The sequence below is a fragment of the Pleurodeles waltl genome, chromosome 5 (assembly GCF_031143425.1).
Source record: "Pleurodeles waltl isolate 20211129_DDA chromosome 5, aPleWal1.hap1.20221129, whole genome shotgun sequence".
Classification (NCBI taxonomy): Eukaryota; Metazoa; Chordata; class Amphibia; order Caudata; family Salamandridae; genus Pleurodeles; species Pleurodeles waltl.
In genome coordinates, this window is record NC_090444.1 from 267,284,697 (window position 1) to 267,309,227 (window position 24,531).

At 41.4% G+C, this 24,531-nt stretch overlaps 1 protein-coding gene across 3 annotated transcripts in view; it reads right to left on the reverse strand.

Moving 5' to 3' along the window:
- Positions 1-24,531, reverse strand: part of PREPL (prolyl endopeptidase like) — a 419,271-nt gene that overhangs the window by 260,327 nt on the left and 134,413 nt on the right. For all 3 annotated transcript variants that reach the window (XM_069234002.1, XM_069234004.1, XM_069234003.1), the window contains 2 exons: positions 18,809-19,006; positions 6,205-6,328 (listed from right to left, as the gene is read on the reverse strand). In XM_069234002.1, coding sequence (XP_069090103.1) covers positions 6,205-6,328; positions 18,809-19,006 — 322 coding nt within the window. The remainder of the gene's footprint in view (positions 1-6,204; positions 6,329-18,808; positions 19,007-24,531) is intronic.

Consider the following 24,531-nt stretch of genomic DNA (forward strand, 5'->3'; position numbering starts at 1 on the left):
GATTGTTTTGCGACCGTGAATGTGTCGCAAAACAATTGCAGTTACCACAAGTTGGTGGTAACCCATTCTCATTTTTTCAGAGCAGGCAGTGGTCCCACGGACCACTGCCCACTCAGAAAAAATGAAAAGAAATCTTTTCATTTTTTTGGGGGGTAATGCATCCCGTTTTCCTTGGTCACAGCACAGTTAAATACATATGCCCTGTGATGTAATTTTCCTTTGCTTGCACAGAAAGATTTGCTAGTTATTACTGGCACAAGAAGGATGATGGGCTGACAGTGAAATGGTTCTGATCTCTATTGGCATGTCAGCGACAGAGGAGTACACAGAATCAGATGGGTATTGGTTCCCTATGGCACACGAATTTGCCTGTTGTGCATGCGGTGTTCTGTACCATTTAATTAAGCTTCTCACAGGCACATACGTGATTAGCTGGTACAGGGAATGGATTACCTGGATACCTTAGCAGACCCTGTAGATAAAATGCAGAATATTGTCTCTAAAATACCCAGTCTGGGTTCATTGTAAGGTCGTTTCAGAGCTTCATGCCAATACGAAATGAAACAGAGCAACGTCAATATACAGGGAATGATGTTCGGTTCTCCGCCACTGGCTTGTTTAGGCGAGCCCACTTCAACCATTACATCGATAATGTGTCCATCAGGGTTTGAATCAGCCCACAGCATTTAAAGGGTGTTTATTTTTTTCACAAACAAAAAATATCCTATCTAAATCAGTGGGATCGGAGCGAAGTCCAATGGTTGCTTTGACAGTGACCAGATTGTGTCCCACTCGTTTAGCATTCAATATCATTCAATATCCCAGGAGCCCGAAGGTACTTTTCTGTGATTAGCAAGAATAAGTTCTGGATATTGCAGCATATGTTTTTCCAAACACACCTCCACACTTCCCATTCACAAGATGGAATCCTTGTAAGAGTACAGCCTCCATATCGCAGAGGCGCTGTAGCTTGCATATGGCAGAGGCGCTGTAGCTTGCAATGCCGAGAGGAAAGTGAAATAAGCTCCCGAGCCAGGAGAAACTGTGCTCTACTCTGCAACTGCGGGGTCTAGTTGTAGTCAGAACCGCTGCAAATTCCACCATAGGGCACTAGGCCTTTCAAAGACCGCATGAGACAGAAGTACCATAAGCTGGGTCTGGATGCCCTAGCTGCCCACCCACCTCACCCTAGCTGACAAACAACCCAGCAGATGCCCCTGCCGCCAGGTACACTAAAGCCGATGTTTCTGAGGTGCACCTGGAAAAAAGAAAGCAAGAAAAAGTAATACTGCCCCCACCTCTGTTTAATCGTCCACATGAGGTCAGGAAGATAAACGTGTGCTTTTCCTTATAAAGTTTTCAAACTTACATCGCCTTCATTCATGGGAAGTGCTTGAGATTTTATGGTCTGGCTTGACAGCGCAGCTGCCGTCAAACAATTATGTGAGAACCACTCTTACAGCGGCTTTGGCTCCACCCACATGTTGGGAGCCAGGAGTACATGTTTAGATTGAGCAGAAGTCGAGTGTTCCCACAAAAAAAGTGCTTGCCTCCAAAGCTGTGGTCATTTTATTTATCCAGCTGCCTGAGAGCGGCACACACATGCCAATATAATGCTATCAAAGTGTCTTAGGGAAGTAGATAATTAATGGTGTTTTTCTCTGTCAGCCTTATGAGGAGGCTGCCATTAACAAAGATGGAAGTTTAGGCTTGGCTTAACAGTGCATTCATAAGCCAGACCTATTGGCGAATGTCAATGCTTGTTCTCAATGCTATATCCAAATTGAAAGACAGGCCTCCCGGACAGCGTATTTACAGATCGTCTAGCAAAGGCTCCGAGATATGGAATAAAGAAGTCTGGTACAGGTCGCAAACTTCAATTGGTTAAATATGTGCTTTCATTAATCATTTTCAATAAATAAATAACATACTCGCCTTCTGTGTAACAAATAAATTCTCTGGTGTCAATTGTGCTTACAGGGGAGACACCACACAGTATTGTCTTCATGCCTTTATTTCTTCCATTAACCCATTTTTACCATAGCCAATCTCGGGTTGCATCTTTCTGCACAACAGCATGCTAGTAAAAAGCTACAACTGAGACTACAGAACCCAGTACTGGAAAAACCAATAGATCGAGCTATTCTCTCAGTGTAAGAGCTTCTTTATTTAGTGGAGTCACTGTATGTGCGTGGTTGTGTGGGTGATCGTCAGTATGGGGAAGTACTTGGGGGGATGAGAAAGCGTATGGATGGATGAATGAGCGACTGAGTTCACAACTTGTTAATGACTGATGGAGTCCATGAAGGAATGGTTCAATATGTGCATGCATGGGTGAATTGTCGAATAGGAATTCTATGAGTGGATGAAAGGACGAATGAGTCATCGAGTGGGTGTCTAGATGACTGAATGATAGAGTGCACGCATGATGACCGAATCAGTGACTACACTCACCAATCGGTAAAGAGGCACTTTCAATTATAAGCCAGGCCAACTGTCTTGCCCATGCTTATTCGTACAGTTTTCTTTATTGGCTTAAGGACCTTTCTGGAGAGGAAAGGGGTTTTTCTGCTGAGCTCACTGCTCAGCTATGAATGCTTGTTTTTACTAGAATAGAATACATGCAGAGAAGAAAACGGTGCCCATAGCATCTAGGGAATTTTGTGGTCCTCAAAGAAAGTACTTTGTATATTTCTGAGAAGATAGTGAGTCGCATAACAGATCAAGCATGTGAGCAAAATCACAATTACATCCATGAGAATGAGAGGGGCAAAAAAACAGGGACAGTGTAGGGGAAAGGGAAAATGCACCAAGCTACAATATGGTATAAGCATGAGAGTAGTAATGGACGATGAAGTGGCAGAGTGATGAGTGTAAACAGAAGTGGGGAGAGGCTATGAGAATTACTGGATCAATCTCTTATTGGCTAGTCCAGTCTATATATTTAGATCATTATTTTCTAAGTGTAACTGAGAGGTCTCCTAGCTCTCTGCACTATCCTACATAAAAAATTTACAATTTCCTTAAATGTAGTTCACTTAGTCGCTCAGCATATAACTCCATAACTAATCTAATAATCAACTTTTACTCAAAATTATCTCTGCATCAAAGAAATCAAGAAATAACATTTTCTTGCCTTCCGAAATGTGGCCTTGAACTCTTAAACTTGGCCAACCCGGAATGCCAAGCAGAAAACATTGGTGGGTTGATATAAACTTAAGTGATTCCACAAATATTGATATCCTCCAATTTTGATACTTTTACAGACAATATCTGAGTCACATTTCCCAACTCAGAACAAACGGATCTGACATAGGTGTTGCGTTGGTCAAATCATTAATGCAAATGGTATATAAGCAGATGTTTGACAGGAGCTACCCTCTGGCTCCACACACTCCAGAATATCTGGCTTTGTGCCTGGGCCTGAGAGATACATCTTTGCTGACATTCGGGTTTTTGAAGTGACTTCAGGTCAATCAAATGGTAAAGCCGAAGGCCTTGTGTATCACCTACCATGATGCTTAGGACCAGGACTTCACCTTCACCAATCATAAACTGGTGCACCATGATCTCCAGACCAAGGTTTGTCAGCTTTTCTGCTAAACCCTCAAAGTTTCAGGAAGAAGTGCACTGGGAGAAGAGCACTGGGTTTGTGGTTGTTGACTTTATAGAACATATGTCTACTAACGATTAAGATCCACCTTTTGCGAACATCAGATGGAGTTTGTATTGTGTTCTGTTTCAATCGGCAAAGTTCTAACATTAAAAAAAATTAAGATATGATTGAAATCCTTTGTTGATATTGTGACGTGTACCTTAAGACAGTAGATTCTTTGGTTTAAGGGAGATATTATTAAAAAATAGATGTTATACTTTTTGATAAGGATTAAATATATTCCTATAGAGTACAAGAAGCGTTTTTGGAGGGGCTGAAGGACGAAGGGATGAATAGGTGTGTATGACTAGGTACAAGATGGATGGATATGGGACTGATGGAAGATGAATAAAAGGGAAAAGGGATTGATGGATGGGTGTGGATGTTTTGTAACAGTCTGGTCCATAATTTTAAAGGCTGTAAATAGGTTGGACAATACAAAAGCCCACCTTTAGTGGGGGTGACAAACTTTGCAGATAAAAGAAAATAACAAAATCTTCCTGTTTCTTGTTCACCTGCAAAGAAAAATGTAATCAGCACAACAGCCAAAATGAGGCTGCAGACGGACTTCACAAAAGGAAAGATTTTACACCTGACCACAGAAAAGTTGATGCTCCTGGGGAACTGCTCAAAACCAGTCTGATTAAATGCCAGCAGCCAATCAGAACAGCCCAGAAACCGGATCACTTCTGGAAGAGTGATTAATCAGAACATGGTTATTTCATGCTTACCTCAGCAATCCTGGTTGACCATTAAATCAGTCAATCAGAATAAGGCCATTTTTATTAGATTTCGATCAGAAGACTCTGATTGAGCAACTATTTTTGCAGTGGTCTCTCTGTGGGATATCACATGCTCATTGTTTTCTTTTTCAAGTCAAAGGGAATAGTTCCATGAAAAAGCTGAATTTTGTGCCAAGATTCACATACTCTTAACACGGACTGAAAAAAAAAAGGCCAGACCTAGTCAAGTCACTACTATCGAAGTACTGTCATAGGCAGAAGTCAGTGCCATCTTGGGTATGTTTAATCCCTGTGATCAGGAGACAGTGTGAAAATAGTCATTAGCTGAGCAGAATGTTTAGTTGCGAAGTAGTTTTTAAGAAGGGCATTACAACTGCTCCCTTTAAAAATCCATGATTTGTGCACTATGCAAATAGTTATGGGTATTTTCCTTCAGAGTGAGGTCAAATTGAGCTTTATGCAATCCCATAACTCTTCTAAGAGCTCAGGCTAAGTGTGTATTCATAGGAGTAAGGTCGGAGAAAATCCTTAAGGTGCATTCAATGGAGACATCATTCAGATGGAAGGGATTAAGCTGATGCGGAGGTTTATAGGTTTGCCCACTATGAATCAAAAACGAAACACGTTAATTTGGCAATGGTTGACCTTTATGAATCAGGTCTCATTTTCTTTTTACTTTTCCTATAAATACATTATTTATGTCAACAAATCATTTATTTAAGGAATAGACTGTGAGTGAATCTTTAGGACATCCATTGGTGTCCTTACTAGTTGCAACAAAAAGATACGAGCTACAATTCAAATCCCCCCCGTTTTTCCTCGAGAAAGATGTGATTAAAAATTGCCACAGAGACACATTTCCATATACTACTCTGAAATAGCACCTGGATAAAAGGTGTTCTCTGGCAAAATGCTGCCAGTTGGTCTATTGTTCCACATTAATGACATGGCATTGCAGGGTATCACTAAAAACAGAGTGGGACATGCTCTGATCACAGAAGACAGTGGGTTCTAATGATATAGGCCTAGAAGGTATGCAGATCAAAATCAATACGCTGCACACGGTGGCTTGGAGGATGTGTAAAAGGCCATTATTTGGCAAGATAATCTGGAGAGTAACAGTGAATCACTTTATACAGAATTGTCAATAACTGTACAGGGTTCTATACTTAGTTCAGAGCCACCCAGTTTCATGGAAAAAGGAAGTGGTGGCTGTGTGCCTGGTCATGATGTACAAGGGTCTGGAGGAAAAGTTGAGAACCTTAACCAAAGGTAAGGATTAGTACTCTTGGAGCACCATGGGGAAACTGTTTCACTAATCTCATTTACTAGGTAATCACTCACTGCCACGAGGAAATGGAAACACTGGTATACTTTTCTTTTATTTAATAACTGGTACAATGGTAAAGTTGTGGCGGCAATCAGATAAATTACTCCATACATTTGTAAGGCTTAAAGACCACTTCATGGATTCTGGTAGATTCGGGGAAATGTAACATGTCAGGAGCAAATGGCAATAGAACTAGCAAGAGCACTGGAGGCAGAAGAGGAAATACTTTAAAATATATGTGACATGAAGAAACTAGTGATCCACTCAAGAGGGATGTGATGAAGGACGGCTGCAATGATGGAATCCGAAGTACTACACTGAAATATCATCAGAAAAAAAAGTATGTTTGATGTTGCCAATAACATTGGTCAGTCGGCCTTCAGAGGTTTAGACGTATGAGCGTGTCTGTAACATAACAAGAAAAGCACAAGGCTATTAAAACAAACATGATTTATGTATTGAATACTGATAATTACCTTGGATTTGTTTCTGTGTAAACAAGCTGTGTACAGTTTCCTTCTGTCAAGTCACACAAAAACACTCTACTGCATCGAACATCCTTCTGCTCCGTGTAGAATAAAATACTGTTCGTAGTCCACTCTGCAAAGATAAATAAAAACAGCATCAATATGCGATGTAAATATGAAATATACAATAATTAAATTAACGAAAACTAAATACATCTTTTGCACTCGTGTTAACTGTGTGTAGGTTCGGAACAAATACAAAATGTGGCCTTTTAACAAAGATGTCACATTACACTTTTGGTAGTCTTATCATAGCTCGTGAAACAGGTATTGGCAATATAATACGTTTTAGATAAGTGATGGTTTTTCATAAGTGTAATGCTTTTATAAATCTTTTAATTAGTTGTTATTAATGCAGTCCCCAATTACCTCATTGTCAATATCCTAGAAGGGGAAACATCCTGAACAACTAGGTCTAAACCACTACTTGCCTGAACCACTACTGCTAAACAACTAAAAAGTCTCTACAACTAAGTACTGAACAACTACTGTCTAAACAACAATTGTGCCTGAATAACAATCGCCTGAACAACTAATTTTTAAGGTAAGGTTTTCTTTTTGGTTTTTATGATTTATTAGGTGTTTAGAATGTATATTAAAAATAGTTGTTCAGGCAATTATTATTCAGGCACAATTGTTGTTTAGACAGTAGTTGTTCAGTTCTTAGTTGTAGAGACTTGTTAGTTGTTTAGCAGTAGTGGTTTAGGCTATAGTTGTTTAGGACCTAGTTGTTCTGTCACATATTCTCCTAGAAGACATTTTTGCCACAGTCTTGCAGGGTGAAGTATATTAAACTCTTGAGTTTATCTATTTATTTAGGAGCAAGTGTCATGCATAAAGTCAACTGTGGTACAGAGCAAAGTGGATATGATGGTATACCTAAACAGAAAAGTGATTTTGAACAAATAAGCTGATGTAGAGACAGCAACACACCGACAGAAAGAAAACGACAGTGGTAGAGTTATGCATAGTTTAGTAACATAGTAGGCTTGCTTACATTTTTGTCACAGAGTGCTTAATTCAGGGGGTCTCCAGCCTCTTCTGTAATAAGAGCTACTTATGTTCAATAAAACGTATCCCAAGCCACTAATATTATTTGTATTATAATAATGACTACACCAGACAAGATTACGTTAGTTGCCACCTCATGCAAGATTATCATTAGTGATCACCTCAGTGCACGATGCAGGGATGCTAACAGTAATTTAAACAAGCATGGGCGAAGCTACTATGTCTCACCTTTTGGCTGCCACTGTAAACCTATTGGCTTTGCAAATGTTTCTAGTGGATGGTAGAGAAATCGGAGGAAAACTTCAGCTCCCAGCGCACACATCTTTGATTTGCTGGTCTACACTGCCACACATCTCACCTCCACAAAACGTACTATACCTATTGTTTGGTAGGTATAACAACCCTATAGACAAAGTTGGAGGCAGCCGCCCATACAAACTCATTTTGGTGATGCTGTCAGGCTGGGCAGCAGCGCCTTCTGCTTGGACTTTCCGAAAATGTGGTTCATGGCACCTCTGCTCTTACAATACTGGATTTACGGGGACAATAGACTAGCAATGGCTCCTCTGCTGTGGCGTGGCTTAAATAATTGTTCTATTGTTCCAGACTTGTGAGATGGCATTTTACTGTAATTTTGAACACATTGTGTGGGGCTGGGACCAGTGAATTCCAGTGATGTGGGTATAAAAGGAAAAGAGACGAGAATCTAGATGCAGCACATGGTGGTTTTGAGGGTGTGTAGAGGGCCATTATGTTGGCAAGGTAATAAGAGAAAGAGGAAAGTTGGGCCACTTTGTCAATTACTGTAGAGAGTCCTATTTTTAGCTCAGAGTCACCCTGCTTTGTGGTGAAAGGAAGTGGTGGATGTGTGTGCCCTGGCATGTTGAACAAGGCTTTGGTGGTAATACTGAGACCCTTGTCCAAATATGAGAAGGAATATTGTGGGAGGCTGTTTCATTATTCTCATTTACTAGGGACTTACTTGGCGCCTTAGCGAAGTGAAACAGAAGACATTGGCATTTTTTTTATACATCATACCTCAGTACAACGCTGCTGTGCCGGTGGTGGTGATAAATAACTTCAAACAAGATATAGAGAACCTCAAGGATTCTGGCTGACGAGGCACAATTTAGAACGTCAGAAGGAAAATCAACAAAACTATGAAGAGTGTTGGATGTAGAGGAGAAAGAAAAGTAAGTGTCTCATTTTGAGGAGTTCCACATGAAACAACAGAGGGCCATCCAATGTAAGATAGCAATGAATCAGTCGAAGATGCATGATTGGGGGTGAGAAGAAAGGATGAGAAAAGGGAAGATTTGTGTGTTATGGACACAAAGGTGACAGGATAAACCAAATTAGAAGATGTTCTCACCAAAAGAAGTGGCGTAAATAGAGAAAAGAAGCTGATATAGGAATGACCCATGAGAGATTCCAAAAGGTAGAATGGTATGTGGTGATCTCTTGGACTTCCATTCCACTGAGGAGTTGTCTAATATATAGAGTGGCAACCCTGTCAAGGCATTCAGGAGCCAAGTGTGCTGGGGTCGGCATGGTTTCAAGATCTCCAGTGGCCTTTACAAACAAGGAACCTCAACTTGCCAGTACAGTGGAGGTCAGTGTCCATGTTTACCTTAGCAAACAGAGCCTGTTCCTCAGCACACACAAGAGTGACCTGATCCTTAGCACTCCTAAGAAAACTGGTATTACTACTGAGGCTGAAAAACACAGTATTTCATAATATGCACTGCCAATAGAAAAATCTACATCCTGTGCACAGTACATACATAAAACCTCAATAAACCCAATTAATTTCACAGACTAACTCAAGACAGCAGCAACAAGCAAGGAAAAAATATACTTGGAGAAAAGACATCCAGTTGCAAATACATCAGTCACTATAAACAGGTCACAAAGTCTGATGTAAAAAGAGCACAAACAATATCAAAGGCAATGGTTCTAGCTTCGAACTGAAGGCAATAGAGTTAATGGAAGGAGAAGATGTGTTGTTGAAACCTTTATTTAGGTTATAGCAAATAGATTTATATGGATGGTGCTAGTCTGGCTCCGGAGTGGACATGCCAGCAGTAACTGGAATTAACAATTCGTATGACTATATAACCATGCATCAATTTACACTAGCAATCAGAGCAAAACATTCCACGTTTATGTTGAGGCCACTAGTTTGATAAGAGGTATTGCTCTTGGGAACTTTATTACATTTGAAACATCATTGAATTTTAAGATATGGAATAGGTTAGTGGGCTGTCATGGAGCAAGGTCGCTAAATAAAATCAGGGCTCCCAGGCTGAAAAAGTTCATTTTGAATCATAAACTTTGAAGAAGTGCTCGTTCCGGGTTGAATTTCATCTTGAAGCGGGCTGGTGGGTACAAAACAACTGCAGGAGTACATGCACCCCTGTGTTGACTTTGCCTTGGCTACAGGAGTGAGGTAAGGGAGCTGATCCTGCACTGGGCGTGCCCTGATGTGGGGGCTGTGCATGTGGAAAGTGGTGATACATTGAGGTCCAGCTAGGTAGAGCAACAGTGAAGCGTGTTACAGCACAGGTGAGGAGAGCAGTGTGCTTAAACAGTGAGTGATGAAGTATTCAGCACCTATTTGAGTGTTAACGAATGAGACAAAAAGCGAGGGTATGTCTAATGTCCCATGGATCGCGAGACCTCAACACAGTGGAAGATAGTGCTCTAGATGACTGACTGGCCACAGAGAGGGGCTAGGCCACACATTAGAGAGGTGCACACATGTCCCTGGGATTTGCTGTCAGGGGGCAGTGAGCCTGCAGGAGACAGCCTCACCCCTACAGTGAGGTGACAGACTGAGATCTGAGAGGGTCAGAAGCCTGTGATAGGTGGAGACAGGTGTTCGTTAGTGTTGGACCTGGCTTTTTGACAGGGTCATCCCCAAACTTTTTGCCCCCTTCCTCCTATTTTTTCTGACCTGTTGTTGTTGGCTTTTGACCTCTGGGCACTTTACCACTGCTAACCAGTGCTAAAGTGCATATGCTCTCTGTGTAAATGGTACTATTGATTGGTTTATCCATGATTGGCTATTTAATTTACTTATAAGTCCCTAGTAGAGTGCACTATATGTGCCTAGGGCCTGTAGATTAAATGCTGCTAGTGGGCCTGCAGCACTGGTTGTGCCACCCACTTCAGTAGCCCCTTATCCCTGTCTCCGGCCTGCCATTGCAAGGCCTGTGTGTGCAGTTTCACTGCCACTTCGACTTGGCATTTAAAAGTACTTGCCAAGCCTAGAACTCACCTTTTTCTACATATAAGTCATCCCTAATGTGTGCCCTAGGTAACCCCTAGAGCGGGGTGCTGTGTAGGTAAAAGGCAGGACATGTACCTGTGTAGTTATATGTCCTGGTAGTGTAAAACTCCTAAATTCTTTTTACACTACTGTGAGGCCTGCTCCCTTCATAGGCTAACATTGGGGCTGCCCTCATACACTGTTGAAGTGGCAGCTGCTGATCTGAAAGGAGCAGGAAGGTCATATTTAGTATGGCCAGAATGGTAATATAAAGTCCTGCTGACTGGTGAAGTCGGATTTAATATTACTATTCTAGAAATGCCACTTTTAGAAAGTGAGCATTTCTTTGCACTAAAATCTTGTTGTGCCCTTCAATCCACGTCTGGCTAGGTTTAGTTGACAGCTTGAGGTACTGGGTTTTTCAGAACCGGTACTGATCCGGTAACCCAGCGGTGCCAGGGTACACCCAAAGACCTCTTTAAGGGAAGGGGCAGTAACGTGACTAACTGCAGGTGACACACTTTGATCCTGTATATCTCTTTTTATTTTCCTTCAATACCATTATAGCCAAATAGACATTCACTGGTGAAGTGTTGTCTTTTATGTTCACAGCATGAAATATCATTATCTGTGGAATTTAGTAACCAGAACAAGTTCAACCAACTGTTGCGTAGCGATGGGCATCGTCATGACCATCCCCTCACAACACAGGGGAGCTTGTAATAGTATCAAAAGCAGCAACAAACATGCAAAAAACAAATAAAAAATAATAAAAACGCACAAAACGTCAAGCCATCAGATATACTTGCTGTGTATCAAGCACAAAAAGCATAGACAAAACAATAGCATGTGTGAATAAGCGGTGACACACAACACCATGTCATGTACTTTATGCACTGTAAACCTGCAGCCCAAAACCCAATATTTGGGCCTGTTTAATTTGTCAGGTTTAAAATCCTTACCCTCCTTTTGACAGTAGATCACCATGCAATGGAAATCTGCTGTCAAATATAACTTTACTGTTTCTCTTCTAACATACAGGACCAGCAAGAACAATTCATGATAGGACCAAATACATGAAAATAAATTTCCATTACTTAACTGTTACCCTCTTGTCAGTTACTTCGCAACATCAAGCCACCTTAGTTTTACCTTTCTAAAAGTAAAAATTGTTACACTGACACTCCATATTAATTTGGCACCTACAATTTCCACTGTGAAAAATAAGTCTTAATTAGCAAATCGTTCTCATTAAGGCATGTAGCCTTCAAAGTTTGAGAAAAGGGCTGCATCTTATTTTCTGTCTAAGACTTAATGCAACACTTCGTTTTCTGTCAAATAAAAGCAACTAGCAGGCATCATTTTATTTTTTTAGAGCGGAGACACAAATGTATCAGTTCTGCAGAGCATTTAACATGATGTTGGGACTTTCGAAGAAACCCCTTTTTTTATATTTTCCCTTTGGAATTAAGTTCTTTAATTGTATTGATGTTCTTCTGGAGAAACCAGAAATCCCACTTTTAGAGGCCCGTAGGGTCATTCTGCATTTTACAGAGACAAGGCCCTAATTTAAAAGGTCACAAGTGTCAACACGACAGCCTCCTCCATTGTTTATTGGAAAACTAAAGATAGCATCTCAGCAGCATGACTTGAGCCAGCCTCTGTAGCTCTCCTAGCTTCTGCCACTCTGAATCTGTCAAAGACAGTAGGCCTTTCTATTTTCCTTCTAACCTGCAATAATTCACTCTATTTAAAAAAAAAAAATTTTCCTTTTCAGGCGCTAAAAAAAATTATCTCTATTTCCAGATTATTAAACTACATTTACTGTGAATAATTCACAAACCTTAATAACACACATACCAGTTGTTAGAATAAATGCTTGTTGCAATCCCATGCAATGGTACATATTTCATCAACCTCGAATGAATGAACGTCTCAGTAGGCCCAGCTGAAGTTAGAACCTTCAACCTTGATATTAAAACAAGCCTTTGTACTGGCACATTGACTCATTGAATCATAAGAAGGCACAACCTGCAAATATATATCAAACCTAAATGTATGCATTTACTGAAGCCTGAGACACTTTAAAAAGTACTCTGAATGAAAGAAAATGCAGTTTAAACAGTGCTTTTGCCCAAAATCGACTTTGATATTTTAGGCATTAAAAAATCAATATCCTACAATTTTCTTGCATAATATGCATTACCAGAATGTCTATTACACAATCCATGAGTCAGCCATTGAAAATATTAACTTATACTTTATAGAAATGAGCTTGTTTGCTCCTGCGCCAAGGGAAAATTGCACAGACAAATGTCATTTTAGCGGTGCAACATAACTTAAATTAAATTTTAATGTTAGGAGGTCATAGTATAGGTATTAAGCTTTATAAATATTAAAAAACGATTTTGAAAGGCACTTATTTTTTTAAATAATTTTTCCATAATTAATAATTTTCTTTAAAAAAAAATAAAAACCCAATTATTCTTTTTTTTGTGATAATTCCACATATAAAAGCAAGCTGCATCCCTTGCCTATTATTTGGGATACATTAACTCACAAGCCTAAGCGCATAAGCCTAACTTGAAATGCGTCACATTTTTGCGCCACTTTCATTTAAAAGGAAGGTTATGCAAAATTCCACCCATGTTTAACTGGGAAAGTGCTGGCTGAATTGAAAATAGATAATTTCGTTTTTTTTTTTTTGGGGGGCCCTATTTATATCTATTGAATGTGTTTTCTAATTTATTAAGCATTTAACGGCAGTTTTGTATATGTGCACAACTGCTCATTCTATAAATTAAAGAGCAACATATAGCTATGTTAGCACATCACATGGTTCATTTCTGGATTTTTTCTAAGTTTCTACTTAATATTAATTAACCAACATTTTACTTAACAAACTGTAAACATCAAGAAGACCCACAAACACACATTGAGCTCATTTCAGATATAAACAGAAAACACTCAGTACACACAATACAGCGCGCTTTAGCCATTTTTCATAAATAGCGCCGTCACAATTTACTTACAGAACCGTTTGCAGATCCTAGTTGTAAGTCATATTTACAAGAAAAAAAAAAAAACTTTTCTCAATTATTTCCAAGAATAGCGGACCCATACTTTATTAAACGTGATGGAGCCTACTCCGTGCTTCACATATAGTTCATAGGTTGGAGTTCCAATCGGAGGAACCGGACATGAGTCCTCCAACCGGGAGTCCCTTTTACAACCAAGACAAAACAAATTTCCAAGTCTGCTAAGACCAGGCATCTTCGCTCACTAGTCTAGCTTCAAACTTCAAAGGATTATCGTTTACGATAGTCTCGTGAATACACGAGTCCTTCGGCTTTGGTACTTGCAAGTTCCAAATCAAAGTGATCCCAAAGGGATACCAAACCAAATGTCCAACTAAGGACCAAACCAAGTGTCCAACTAAGGACCAAACCAAGTGTCCAACTAAGGACTGGGAGACGCTCCACTTATACTTAACTGAAAATATCGATGACGTCACCAGAAGACTCGTCTTATCGTTTCGCTCTACCAAACATCAAGGGTCCAAATCAGGGTGATAGCCAGGGCAGCAGTCCTTCATAGCCGTCGGGAAGCGGGGAACCTCGCAGCAAAGACTTTCGGACCACGTCGACATGCAGGGGTCGATGAAGTGGCGGCCTTCCTCCAGAATTTTCACACGAAGCTCCCCACGGACCTCAGGCTTGGACCGGTACCGCTGGTATCGCCCCACGTTGGGCGCCAACTGAGGTACTGGGTTTTTCAGAACCGGTACTGATCCGGTAACCCAGCGGTGCCAGGGTACACCCAAAGACCTCGGGTACTTTCCTGATTCAGATCACAGAAACTCAGAGTCTTCTAGGTGAAGTACAAAGATCGAATTTATTGGCTGCAACCAAGTGACAAGCGTCCTAGAAGTACAACAGCACGGTTTGTATGTTCTCAGGAGACTGTGTGTCAATGCAAAGTCAGGTTTCCTTATATACAGTTTTTTAAGCTTCAGGCAAACATTCTTGACATTTTGGTTGGTCATTCACATGTTTTCACTACAAAGGAAAAAACAGTGTCATGATGAAACCTTATATTTCATGTCATCCAACCCATAATAAATTACCCGGCAAGGCCTAGTATTTTACATCAGATAAGTGTGGACCCCCAATAAAAACGGGCACCTCCCCCTCGTAAAGTAAGAAGAAGAAAAGAGCAGGTGCAGGTGTGAGCAAGATTAGGCAGGGTGTGTGAGCGATAATAAGGGTTTTATGGCATGGTGTGCCTTGATGCTATCTGATTCGGCCACTGGGAGAGGGACTGACCAAACAGGTTTGGCCTGAGGCAATGGTTCCAGCTTGCCCAGGCCAGAGAGAAGTCAATCAAGGTGTACGTGTCCTTGGAATCAAATCTGACTGTATTATAAGCCTATGTGAGGGCAACTTTTAAAAATGGCTGCTGTGTATAAAATGGGTGCCACGAGTGCAGGACGAAAATGGCGATTTCGAGGTGAAAACGCTGCTGGAATTGAGCGAAAATGCTCATGCTTAGTGTACTAGTCATTATCGGTCTTTTGATACTAAAATCGTACTGCTGTGGCAAAGTAAATTACATGGGTCCAGAATTTTTAGAACCACAAGCTCCTTGTGCATTCACTCAGACACACCCCAAACACAGGGTACTCAGCCTCACTTGCATACATCTGCATTTTGAATGGGTCTTCCTGGGCTGGGAGGGTGGAGGGCCTGCCCTCACACAAAGGACTGCCACACCCCCTACTGGGACTCTGGCAGACAGGATTGAACTGAAAGGGGGCTTGGTGCATTTCTTAGACACTCTTTGAAGTCACCCCCACTTCAAAGGCACAACTTAGTATAAAACAGGGCCTCTGCCCTACCTCATCAGACACTTGCTGGAGAAGAAACCTGAACCAGAAACTACATCCTGCCAAGAAGAACTGCCTGGCTGCTCAAAGGACTCACCTGTCTGCTTTTCTACAAAGGACTGCTGCCTTGCTGTTGGCCTGCTGCCTTGCTGCCTTGCTGAACTCTTGTCTGGCTGAAAAAGTGCTCTCCAAGGGCTTGGATAGAGCTTGCCTCCTGTTCCCTGAAGTCTCAGGACCAAAAAGACTTCTCTCTTCCACTTGGACGCTCCGTGCGCCGAAACTTTCTACGCACAGCTTGTTCCGCGGCAAGAAAAACGCCGCACACCAACGCTGATCGATGCAACGCCTTCGGGACGACCAAAACTTTGACGCACGGGCTCGCAAGGACAACGCCGCCCGACTCCCCAGGAGAAATCGTCGCGACGCCTGCCGTGAGATCGAAACTTCGACGCGCAACCCCGCAGAACGACACGCAGCCGGAAAACAAGCAGGAAAATCCACGCACAGACCCGGGACATCTGGTACTCCCCGCGATCCACAGAAAGAGACTGTCCGCGCGCCGGAAAACGACGCACGACTCCCCGCATGGAAAATAACGACGCAAGTCCGTGTGTGCTGAAGAGAAATCGACGCACACACCAGTTTTCCACGTATCTCTTCTCCTGTGGCCCTCTGAGGAGATTTTCCACCGGAAACCAGGTACTTTGTGTTTGAAAGAGACTTTGTTTGCTTTCTAAAGACTTAAGACACTTTATATCACTTTTCAGTGATATCTTTTCAAATTCATATTGCAACTTTGATCGTTTTGACCTGAAAATACCCAGATAAATATTATATATTTTTCTAAACGCTGTGTGGTGTATTTTTGTGGTGTTATACTATGGTGTTGTATGATTTATTGCACAAATGCTTTACCAGAGGGTGGGCACAGGCTGATTTTGGATTGTGTGTGACTTACCCTGACTAGAGTGAGGGTTCTTGCTTGGACAGAGGGCAACCTGACTGCCAACCAAAAACCCCATTTCTAACAGTTAGCAGCGACCAAAAACTGGGTACTAACTCTACTGAGTACTTCTGTCATCTCTTGAGTCAAGGAGGTTTATGACAGGCAGGTCCACTGGAGACCTCATGTAGCCATGTCCAGGGGGTTATTGTTGGAATTTGAATAATAGTAAAGACTTAAAAATATATAATGCAAACTAAAAAATAAATTGGAGGTAGATGTTTTAGTGTGGTCTTTATGTCTGCTATATATTATTAATATGTCTTTATTTTAATTTTACATAATTTTAGTTGAAAACAACAACCTTATAGATTTGCCAATCAATAAATTGTTTTGAGATTGGAATTTGCTGTGGCCATAAGGCCCCAAAAGGGGAAAGAAGTGAACCAGGAAACAGTGAGTAATACAGTCACAAAGCATCCACACATTGAGACCAGATAATATCACTTATCCCCAAAAATGTTGATCCCTCCATCAGGAACAGAAACACTGACGCCCCTAATGCCTTACAACAGCTAACACGCAAAGCCCCATGCAAACGTTCTGCTTAAGGGTTCATGGAGACCAAATCATCCCCACGCCATTATTCATGAGGTTCTGCAGGTCCTCTAGCATAAACAACGTCAATATGATAACTAAAACTTTAACCTTCCCAGCACCTCCTCTGCTATATCCTGCCGACGATTCGGATAGCCCACTCCATGGTAGAGCTTCACATCTCAGAGCTCGATCTTGTCCATCCTCGCTCAAGCTTCAAAGGTCCCATCACACCTCAATATAGTACCCTTACTGGGGCTTCACTTAAAGCTGACACAGTGGACATCATGCACACCTCTGTGACAGGACTACTGGGATGAGGAGGAGAGAGCACTTTCCTGGGGGCTGGAAACTTTCTATAATTGCACCTAGGAAACCGCTCACCTCCTCTCAGCGTCCCCTATCTGTTTAAGTCCTCCGTGCCCCTCACAAAGAGAGAGGCTCCAGCAGAAGATGCTATCATAGCCAGTGGTAAGATCCACCTATTTAGTCCTTATTTTTATTCTACATTTTTGTACTCGGGTGGGGGGGCTGATTCAAAGGCAAACTTACACTTTTGAGTAACTTTACTATTTTTTTTTCTATCCACAAACTACGAGCTTAAGTTTACTAATAGTCATTTTATGACTGTGGAGACACCGTAGACAGGGCGGAGAACTCTGCACATAAAAAGATAGAACAGCCCTATCTTTTTATATGCGGGATCTCCGCAGTCATAAAATTACTATTAGAAAAATTAAGCTTGTAATTTGTGAATTCCAAAAAAAACTGTAACCTTACACAAAAGTTTTAAGTTTTCCTTTGTGAATCAGCCCCTTTCTATTCATGTTACACATTTTATTTCAATAGTTTTACCATTGGCTAAGGCACTAACAATAGCACCCATTATCCAGTACGATGCAGCAGTTTCATGAGTTGCTGCTCAAAAATTGGCAATGGGCTGAAAATGTAAATTTTTTCCAGGAAAGCATTAATTTATGTTGAAGTCGGAGGCAATTCCTATTTTTTCAGTTATGGACTTCAGTGGTTTCCAAACTTTGGTGGACGTCTATGGGAACAAAGAGTGTATCAGGAGTAATCTGTATAGGGAATGAAATGTGAGCGCCTTATTTTTCAGAATATTACAGACTATCAGTTCAATGGTGTGATCTTCCATGTGTTATTATTTGGCAACTACAGGAGAAAAAAGTACAGCTTGTGCAGGCTTTAGGGTAGAAAATGCCAAAACTGTGGAAATGCAAACGTGTTGGGCACAAAATACTATGCAATGAAAGCAACAAGGCAGGTATTGACTTCTGATCAAGCATGTTTTTTAGAGACAATAATCGTCTGCAGTGTACATTACGATGGGTGACATCTCTCCCTACCCTCAAGAGGTGTTTTTTTTACTTTCTGGTAAAGGTTTGTAGTTAGTGATTACAAATGGTCGAACCGAGGAAGGGAAGGAATTTAGTAGCATTTCTTTATGTAAGTAGAACTGCAGCATTGAGAAAATATGTTCAAAATCTTTGAGGGCACAATACATTGAGATTTCCGTTACCTGTAGGCTGTATATCATTTCTGTTCTACAGCGTTTAGTTAAAGGAATTCCCGAAGAAGCCGGGACATCGAACTACCACAAACGGGACAACGTGCTCACTAATTCTGCACACGTACGTAACACAATGTGCATACGCTGCAAAGCAGTGCTGTAATACATATTTGAAATAAAATGTGTAAAGTATCTGAAATTATCATTGTAACAAAACTATTTTTACTTGAAACACGTTCCTGATATTCACAATTGAGTGAATAAAACATATACGTGCACTTAAACCTGTTTGGCCTAAGATGTGATAACACTCACCAAAGCTAAACACATTTGGTATGACACATTCAATATGTTGCAATTTCAGCAGGTTCACAATAATGCATCTAGCCTCCTCACTGTCGCCGACTGTCACGCTAGCTGCGAGGCGTTCCTGATCCGGAGAAATTCGAATACGTTGAATGTGGCCAACGGAAAAATCAAGATCTTCCAAAAGGAGCACATTTTCAACATGCCCTGAGGAAGAAATAAGAAATGAAAACACAAAATAATATGAGGTAAATAAGCATTCATTTTGAAGTACGAAACTACACTGAAATATACATTGGAAAGGTAATGTGCTGGCATTATTGTAATTACTTCAAATGTAATATGTGTGAAAGCTTTAACATGTTTTAAGTTGTGTATGAGAAGGGTAAAGCAAGAAATTGTGATATCAGTTGAGGGGGTAATACCCACCTCAAGTAAAAATTACAATTCTTGCCAGGAGGACCCAATAAAGTTATTAAATAAACCAGAGCTTAACCCCCTGATAGATATGGCACAGAACAGACAGGCTTAACCTAGAATCAGTGAGTAAAACATTTATGCAATTCTAATAGAGTAATACAGTTGGAATACATAAAAAGAAAAGTCCCACAAAAAATTTGAAAAATAGAGTTACATTTAATAAACAAAACAATACTAAAATGACAGAAATCAAATGGGAGAACTGGAGATATGAATGTTTAGAGTGGGAATGATAGTCAGTGATTGAGGTAGAACAAGAACTAGGTGCAATTTGATGCTGACTGTGATGGAGTGTGTGTTAGATGCACTAGCCAGGTTCATCCTGGTCAAAGATTTTACCTTCTGATTTTAGTCCATTAAGTCCCAATTCTACACAGGAGTACACTTCTACAACCCATCAGGACCTCAGGGAACATATTTAGAAACTCACAGGGTGGCAGGCAGAGGCCAACAGGAGGGTCCAGTTGCCACTGATCAGCGAGGCAGTTGCAGGAAAAGGCTACTGTAGCTTGTTGTATCCCTATAGCTTTAACAAGAGTTGAGACTTATGACCCATGGAATCAATTTCTTTATTTTCAGTACAAGAAGGAGAGCAGGTCCAGTATTCTGGGGTCTTCTCAGGTCTCAGACAGGAGGTACATTCCTTTTCTGATCTTCCGCAGGTCCAGGAGTGTTCTGAAGTATCCACATTCATGCATGACATGAGCTAGTGGCGGGTGGGAATGACTCCTGGGGGCACCCTAACCAATGGGTAATTGCTCCTGGGGTTGACCCTACTCACTTCGGGCATTTTCAAGATGGTGAAAGTCTTCAACCACACTAATCTTCGGCTCTGAGGGCTTGTGAGTATTTGGGACATGTACTCTCGTAATCCTGGTGTTCTCCCACATCTAATACTAAAATCCAGTTTTAGGCAGTCCCTGTCCCCATGATTTGCATATTTAACTTACCTATAAGTACAAAGTATATGGCACCCGTAGGGTACCCAGTGCCTGTAATTTAAATATCACCAGTGGACTGGAGCACACATTTTGCCACCACTAGAGTGACAGTGCAAAACATGACTGCAAGCCTGCCACCAGTAATCTGGCTGTACAGGTTTAAACTGCAAGTTCGACCTGCTGAAACAGCCTCTCTTAATAGACCTAAACCCTCCTTTAAAATATTAATAAGGCACCCCTAAGAACACCTCAATGTCCAATCAGGCAGGATGCCTGGCATTTAAAAGTAGGATGTGTAAAAGTTTATTTTAAACCAGGTCTTGACAGTGACAAGGCCTCAAAAGCTATTTTCACTGCAGTAGGGTTAGTTGCTTTATAGAACGCAGTTAATTTTAAAATTAAACACTGTCATCTCCACCTAGTAAACAGCTAAAATGTTCATTCTAGGACGTTTTAAAATATTTATTAGAAATCTAATGCATTGGTTGTCAGGAATCCCCAAGATGCCTCCTGCGTTATCTGTCAGCATTCCCAGGGATTAGGGTTAAATCATATCTCTGTTCTTGGTTAAACCTTCATGTTTCTAAGTAAACATAATGTGCTGTGTTTCACAATTGGTTTTTTATCAATGCTTGTTTTACCAATGCTTGTTTGCTAATGTGAGCAGGTGTAGACATGTGCTTCTAATTGGGTGTAGGTTAGACATGTGCTTCTAATTGGGTGTGGTGACTCATCTACATGTGGAAACTCAACTGCTTTCCTGATTGGCTATAAATAGCAGAGTGAAGCATGCCTCCCTGCTTGGCTTTGTTTTGCTTACTGATATCAGCATCTGATTTGGCAGTCCAGCCCCTGCTGTCATCCATGTATTCAGGACTTTTGAGGCAATTCTTTTCTTCGTTCCTGTACCAGCTGACACCAGGCATTCCCCCAGCACTCCTGAAAAGATTGCAGCCAAGTGACTAGTATTCTCCAGGTAGATTGTTCTTTGAGCGCCGTGCTTTCCTAGAACAGCTGGTGTATTTCGTATCTCGTATTTTGGCAGAGTGCTTATCTTGAAGAGACAAATGCTTTTCTGAACATTCTACATTATTATTATTGTAGTTACTTGCCTAAATGTGCTTCGGGAAATCTGCTTGAGCTCAAGTGCTACAAAAAGTGACAGTGCAGTTTTAAAAGAGCATTAACATGACTTTTCTTTTTCTAATAGCATCACTCTTGGATGTAAATTGTGTCATTCATGCCTGTGTTTCAGGTTTGAGGAATTTGGTTTTGAAGGGTTCTTCACACACACAGTGAAACCAAATCAAACTGTGCCACCTAACGGTTTAAACCCAGAGTGGACATTTGTATTTCTTGAATTGTTTTTGTTCCTTTTAGTTTAACCCTATGCATGCAGGAAAGTTATATGTGATATAATTAATGGCCTTGTTTGTCTTTCTTGTGCATAAGTGCAACCACAGTTCTAATTGTAGTGTGCAACAGTGAATCTCTGTGAAGCCAGCCCTAGCGTTGCAGTACTTATTGTTATGGTACTCAGTTTTGGGTTTTTGGTAATGCAGTGTTAGTAATTGTGGCAACAGTTATTATTATCCAAGAAAAGTGCTGGAGCATCCCGGTGTTCTTCTACCACTCCCGTGCCCATATCAGAAAGAGAGATTCAGTTTCAAGGAAGTTGAGTGCACTAACTCTACTATCACTCTGTCAACAACGACCTGCCCCCCTGAAAATACAGGGTGCATGGCTGGACTGGCAAGACGTGGCAGTGTTTTGTCTCTTTCTCTTCCACTCCCTCTTTCCTTTTGGGACACCTGCCGGGGTTTCTGTGTCCACCAGGAAATGACGAGAGGTGTTCCAGGAGGTCGGGGGCATACCCTTGCCCCTGCAGACAGCCTGCTTTTGAGTTGAGTGGCCCCGTCTCGACATTGGTAAAGTCAGGTTTGTATTTACTAGATATTTTACAAAAGGTACTTTAAAAGTCACCTTTTGCCTGCTTAAAGCCTCTAGAAGACCATTTGCATGAGTCTATAACTGTCACACAGGAGATGAATAGCTCCTTGATGAGGAGTGAACTTGCTCTTAGAGCTGAGACAAAAGCCTTGGGTGCGGGGAGTAATTCTGTTCCTCTGACAGGTTGACTATCGGGCAATGTCTAGGAAGTTAATTACCTTCAAAGAAGCCTAACCTGTAACAACAGAGGCAGATATAGCCAACACCTGGGTCTGCCCCTCTTTTATCCTTATAGCCAGACAAAAACCAGCCCCAGTGGGAGAGGAGCTGATCCCAAAATCGGTTTTGAGTGACTACAGAAGAAGGACTGCTAATTTCCTTGGCCACATCTCCAGGGTGAGGACGGGAGCTCTGCACCACAGAAGAAGGTTTCTGCCATCTTGAATTTAACTAAGAAATGGCACCATGAGATTGTTTGGAAGAGAGTGCACAGGAACATCTGCAAAAAGGGATAGGGCTACCCTTGGGATCTTTTTCCCTATTATACAGTGAGGGGCCAGCAGTCTAGCTTCAGGCATAAGTGTGTCACCCCTGGGCCACCTCTTCAGAACACTACTGGACCTGTGGAAGACAGAAGAAGGACTACGAGGTTCAGTTGGATGACTTCCTGTTAAGCTATGGGGACACAAAAGCTTCAAAAAGCTCACTTCCCTAAAGGTGCCCAGCTGACCAGTATCAACTGGATCTGCCCTGGATCATGCTGGTGGCTTTGCTGGAGTGAGTCCTGACCTCCAAGTGCTTTTCTTGAGGCTGTGGAACTCTTGGCTGGTGTTGGAATGTGTTCCCCCACCTAAACCTAGAAATGTGGGGCTTAGAAACTTTTTGGCTGAAGAACCATTAAGGGACTGGGACCAACCTGCCAACCGATCTGCCAAAGGAGCATTGCCAGTGAGCCTGACTTTGCAGCAGTTCCTATTGTGTTCTTCCCCACAGCAGCAAATCTATTTGAGTGGACCCCATGCCAATTGGCATCGGGTCCGACCTCTTCGGCTAGAGCCTGCAGCCTTGCCCACTGAGGACATCCGGCTTACAAAAAAGAGGCTGAGCCTGAAAGTAGAAAGCTTTACAGGGCCTAATGCCAAGCAGCATACAATCGATGTTGATGAATTCCTGGGTGCACATTCCTTTTTTTTCCTCCTCAGAGCTTTCCAGCCTTTGTCGATGGGTTCACCAAGACCTTGTCCTTCAACAACCCGTTATTGACAAGCCTGTCTTCGGATCCAGCCTGTTCCCTTGCCCTAAGAACGACCTTAACTTCTTGAAAAATTTCTTCGTGTGAACGTAACTTTTCGACCGTGACAAATCAGACATTTGTATCCAACCCGCATTCCATCATGGTTGACCTTAAATGGTACCCTTGTCCTGGCTAGCACAACCAGCTGCTTGTGGTTGCTGCTTTGCACTTTTTGGTGCTACTTTATTTAAAACTTGAGGAATTCAAACCTCTGATTCTCCTTATTGGATTTTTGTTGTTTGGTGCATTTTGTTCATTAGAATATTCTCTATTTTTATAAATTGGAGTACTATTTTTATTGTGTTATATTTGACTTTGTTAACTGTTTTGGTAATTCCGAATGCTTTACACATTTTCTGTGCCAGGGATGAGCTCAGGTTTATATTACTTACAACTCTACTGGACCTAACAAGAATCTGGATCTCATCAATACTTGTAGTGAGCTACCATCCATCCTCACTAATAATCCACTTTCTCACATCTATCACATTGGCTTAAAATAAAATATTACAGGGCATATCTGTTTGCTTTACTCCAACTATCTCACTCACATTTTTCTTAATAATTGAAGCTTTGCAATGTTTATGCTGTAAAATGGAAATTGATGGGGCTGTCTTTGCCTCACTACCTTTTAACCATAGTGTGTGCTCACTACTTCCCTTAACTGCAACAATCCTCCACCTACATGGAGTGGGCTCATTTGGCAGCCATATTTATAGTCCAACAATTATTTCTTCTTAACTCCACATAAGGTAGTGGAGTCATTCTAGGCACATCAAGATGGCGTTGACTATTGCAGAGAGGTAAAAAAGGAGTGGTAAATTACTACATATCCACAGTGACTTCATGAGCTGGTATCAGCATTCTACAACTCAGTCAAAGTATTTGTTCAGCATATATACAACTCAGCCTCCTCCATATTTGTGGTGTTTGTCTCAAAATGGCAGCTTCCAACCACACCACATCACCATTACTTAGGCTACGTCTTCTGACCCTAGAGGGACCCCATCCCACAATGCACTGCAGTGGCAGTTTGCCTAAGAGTGTCAATTCTTTTTTACACAAAG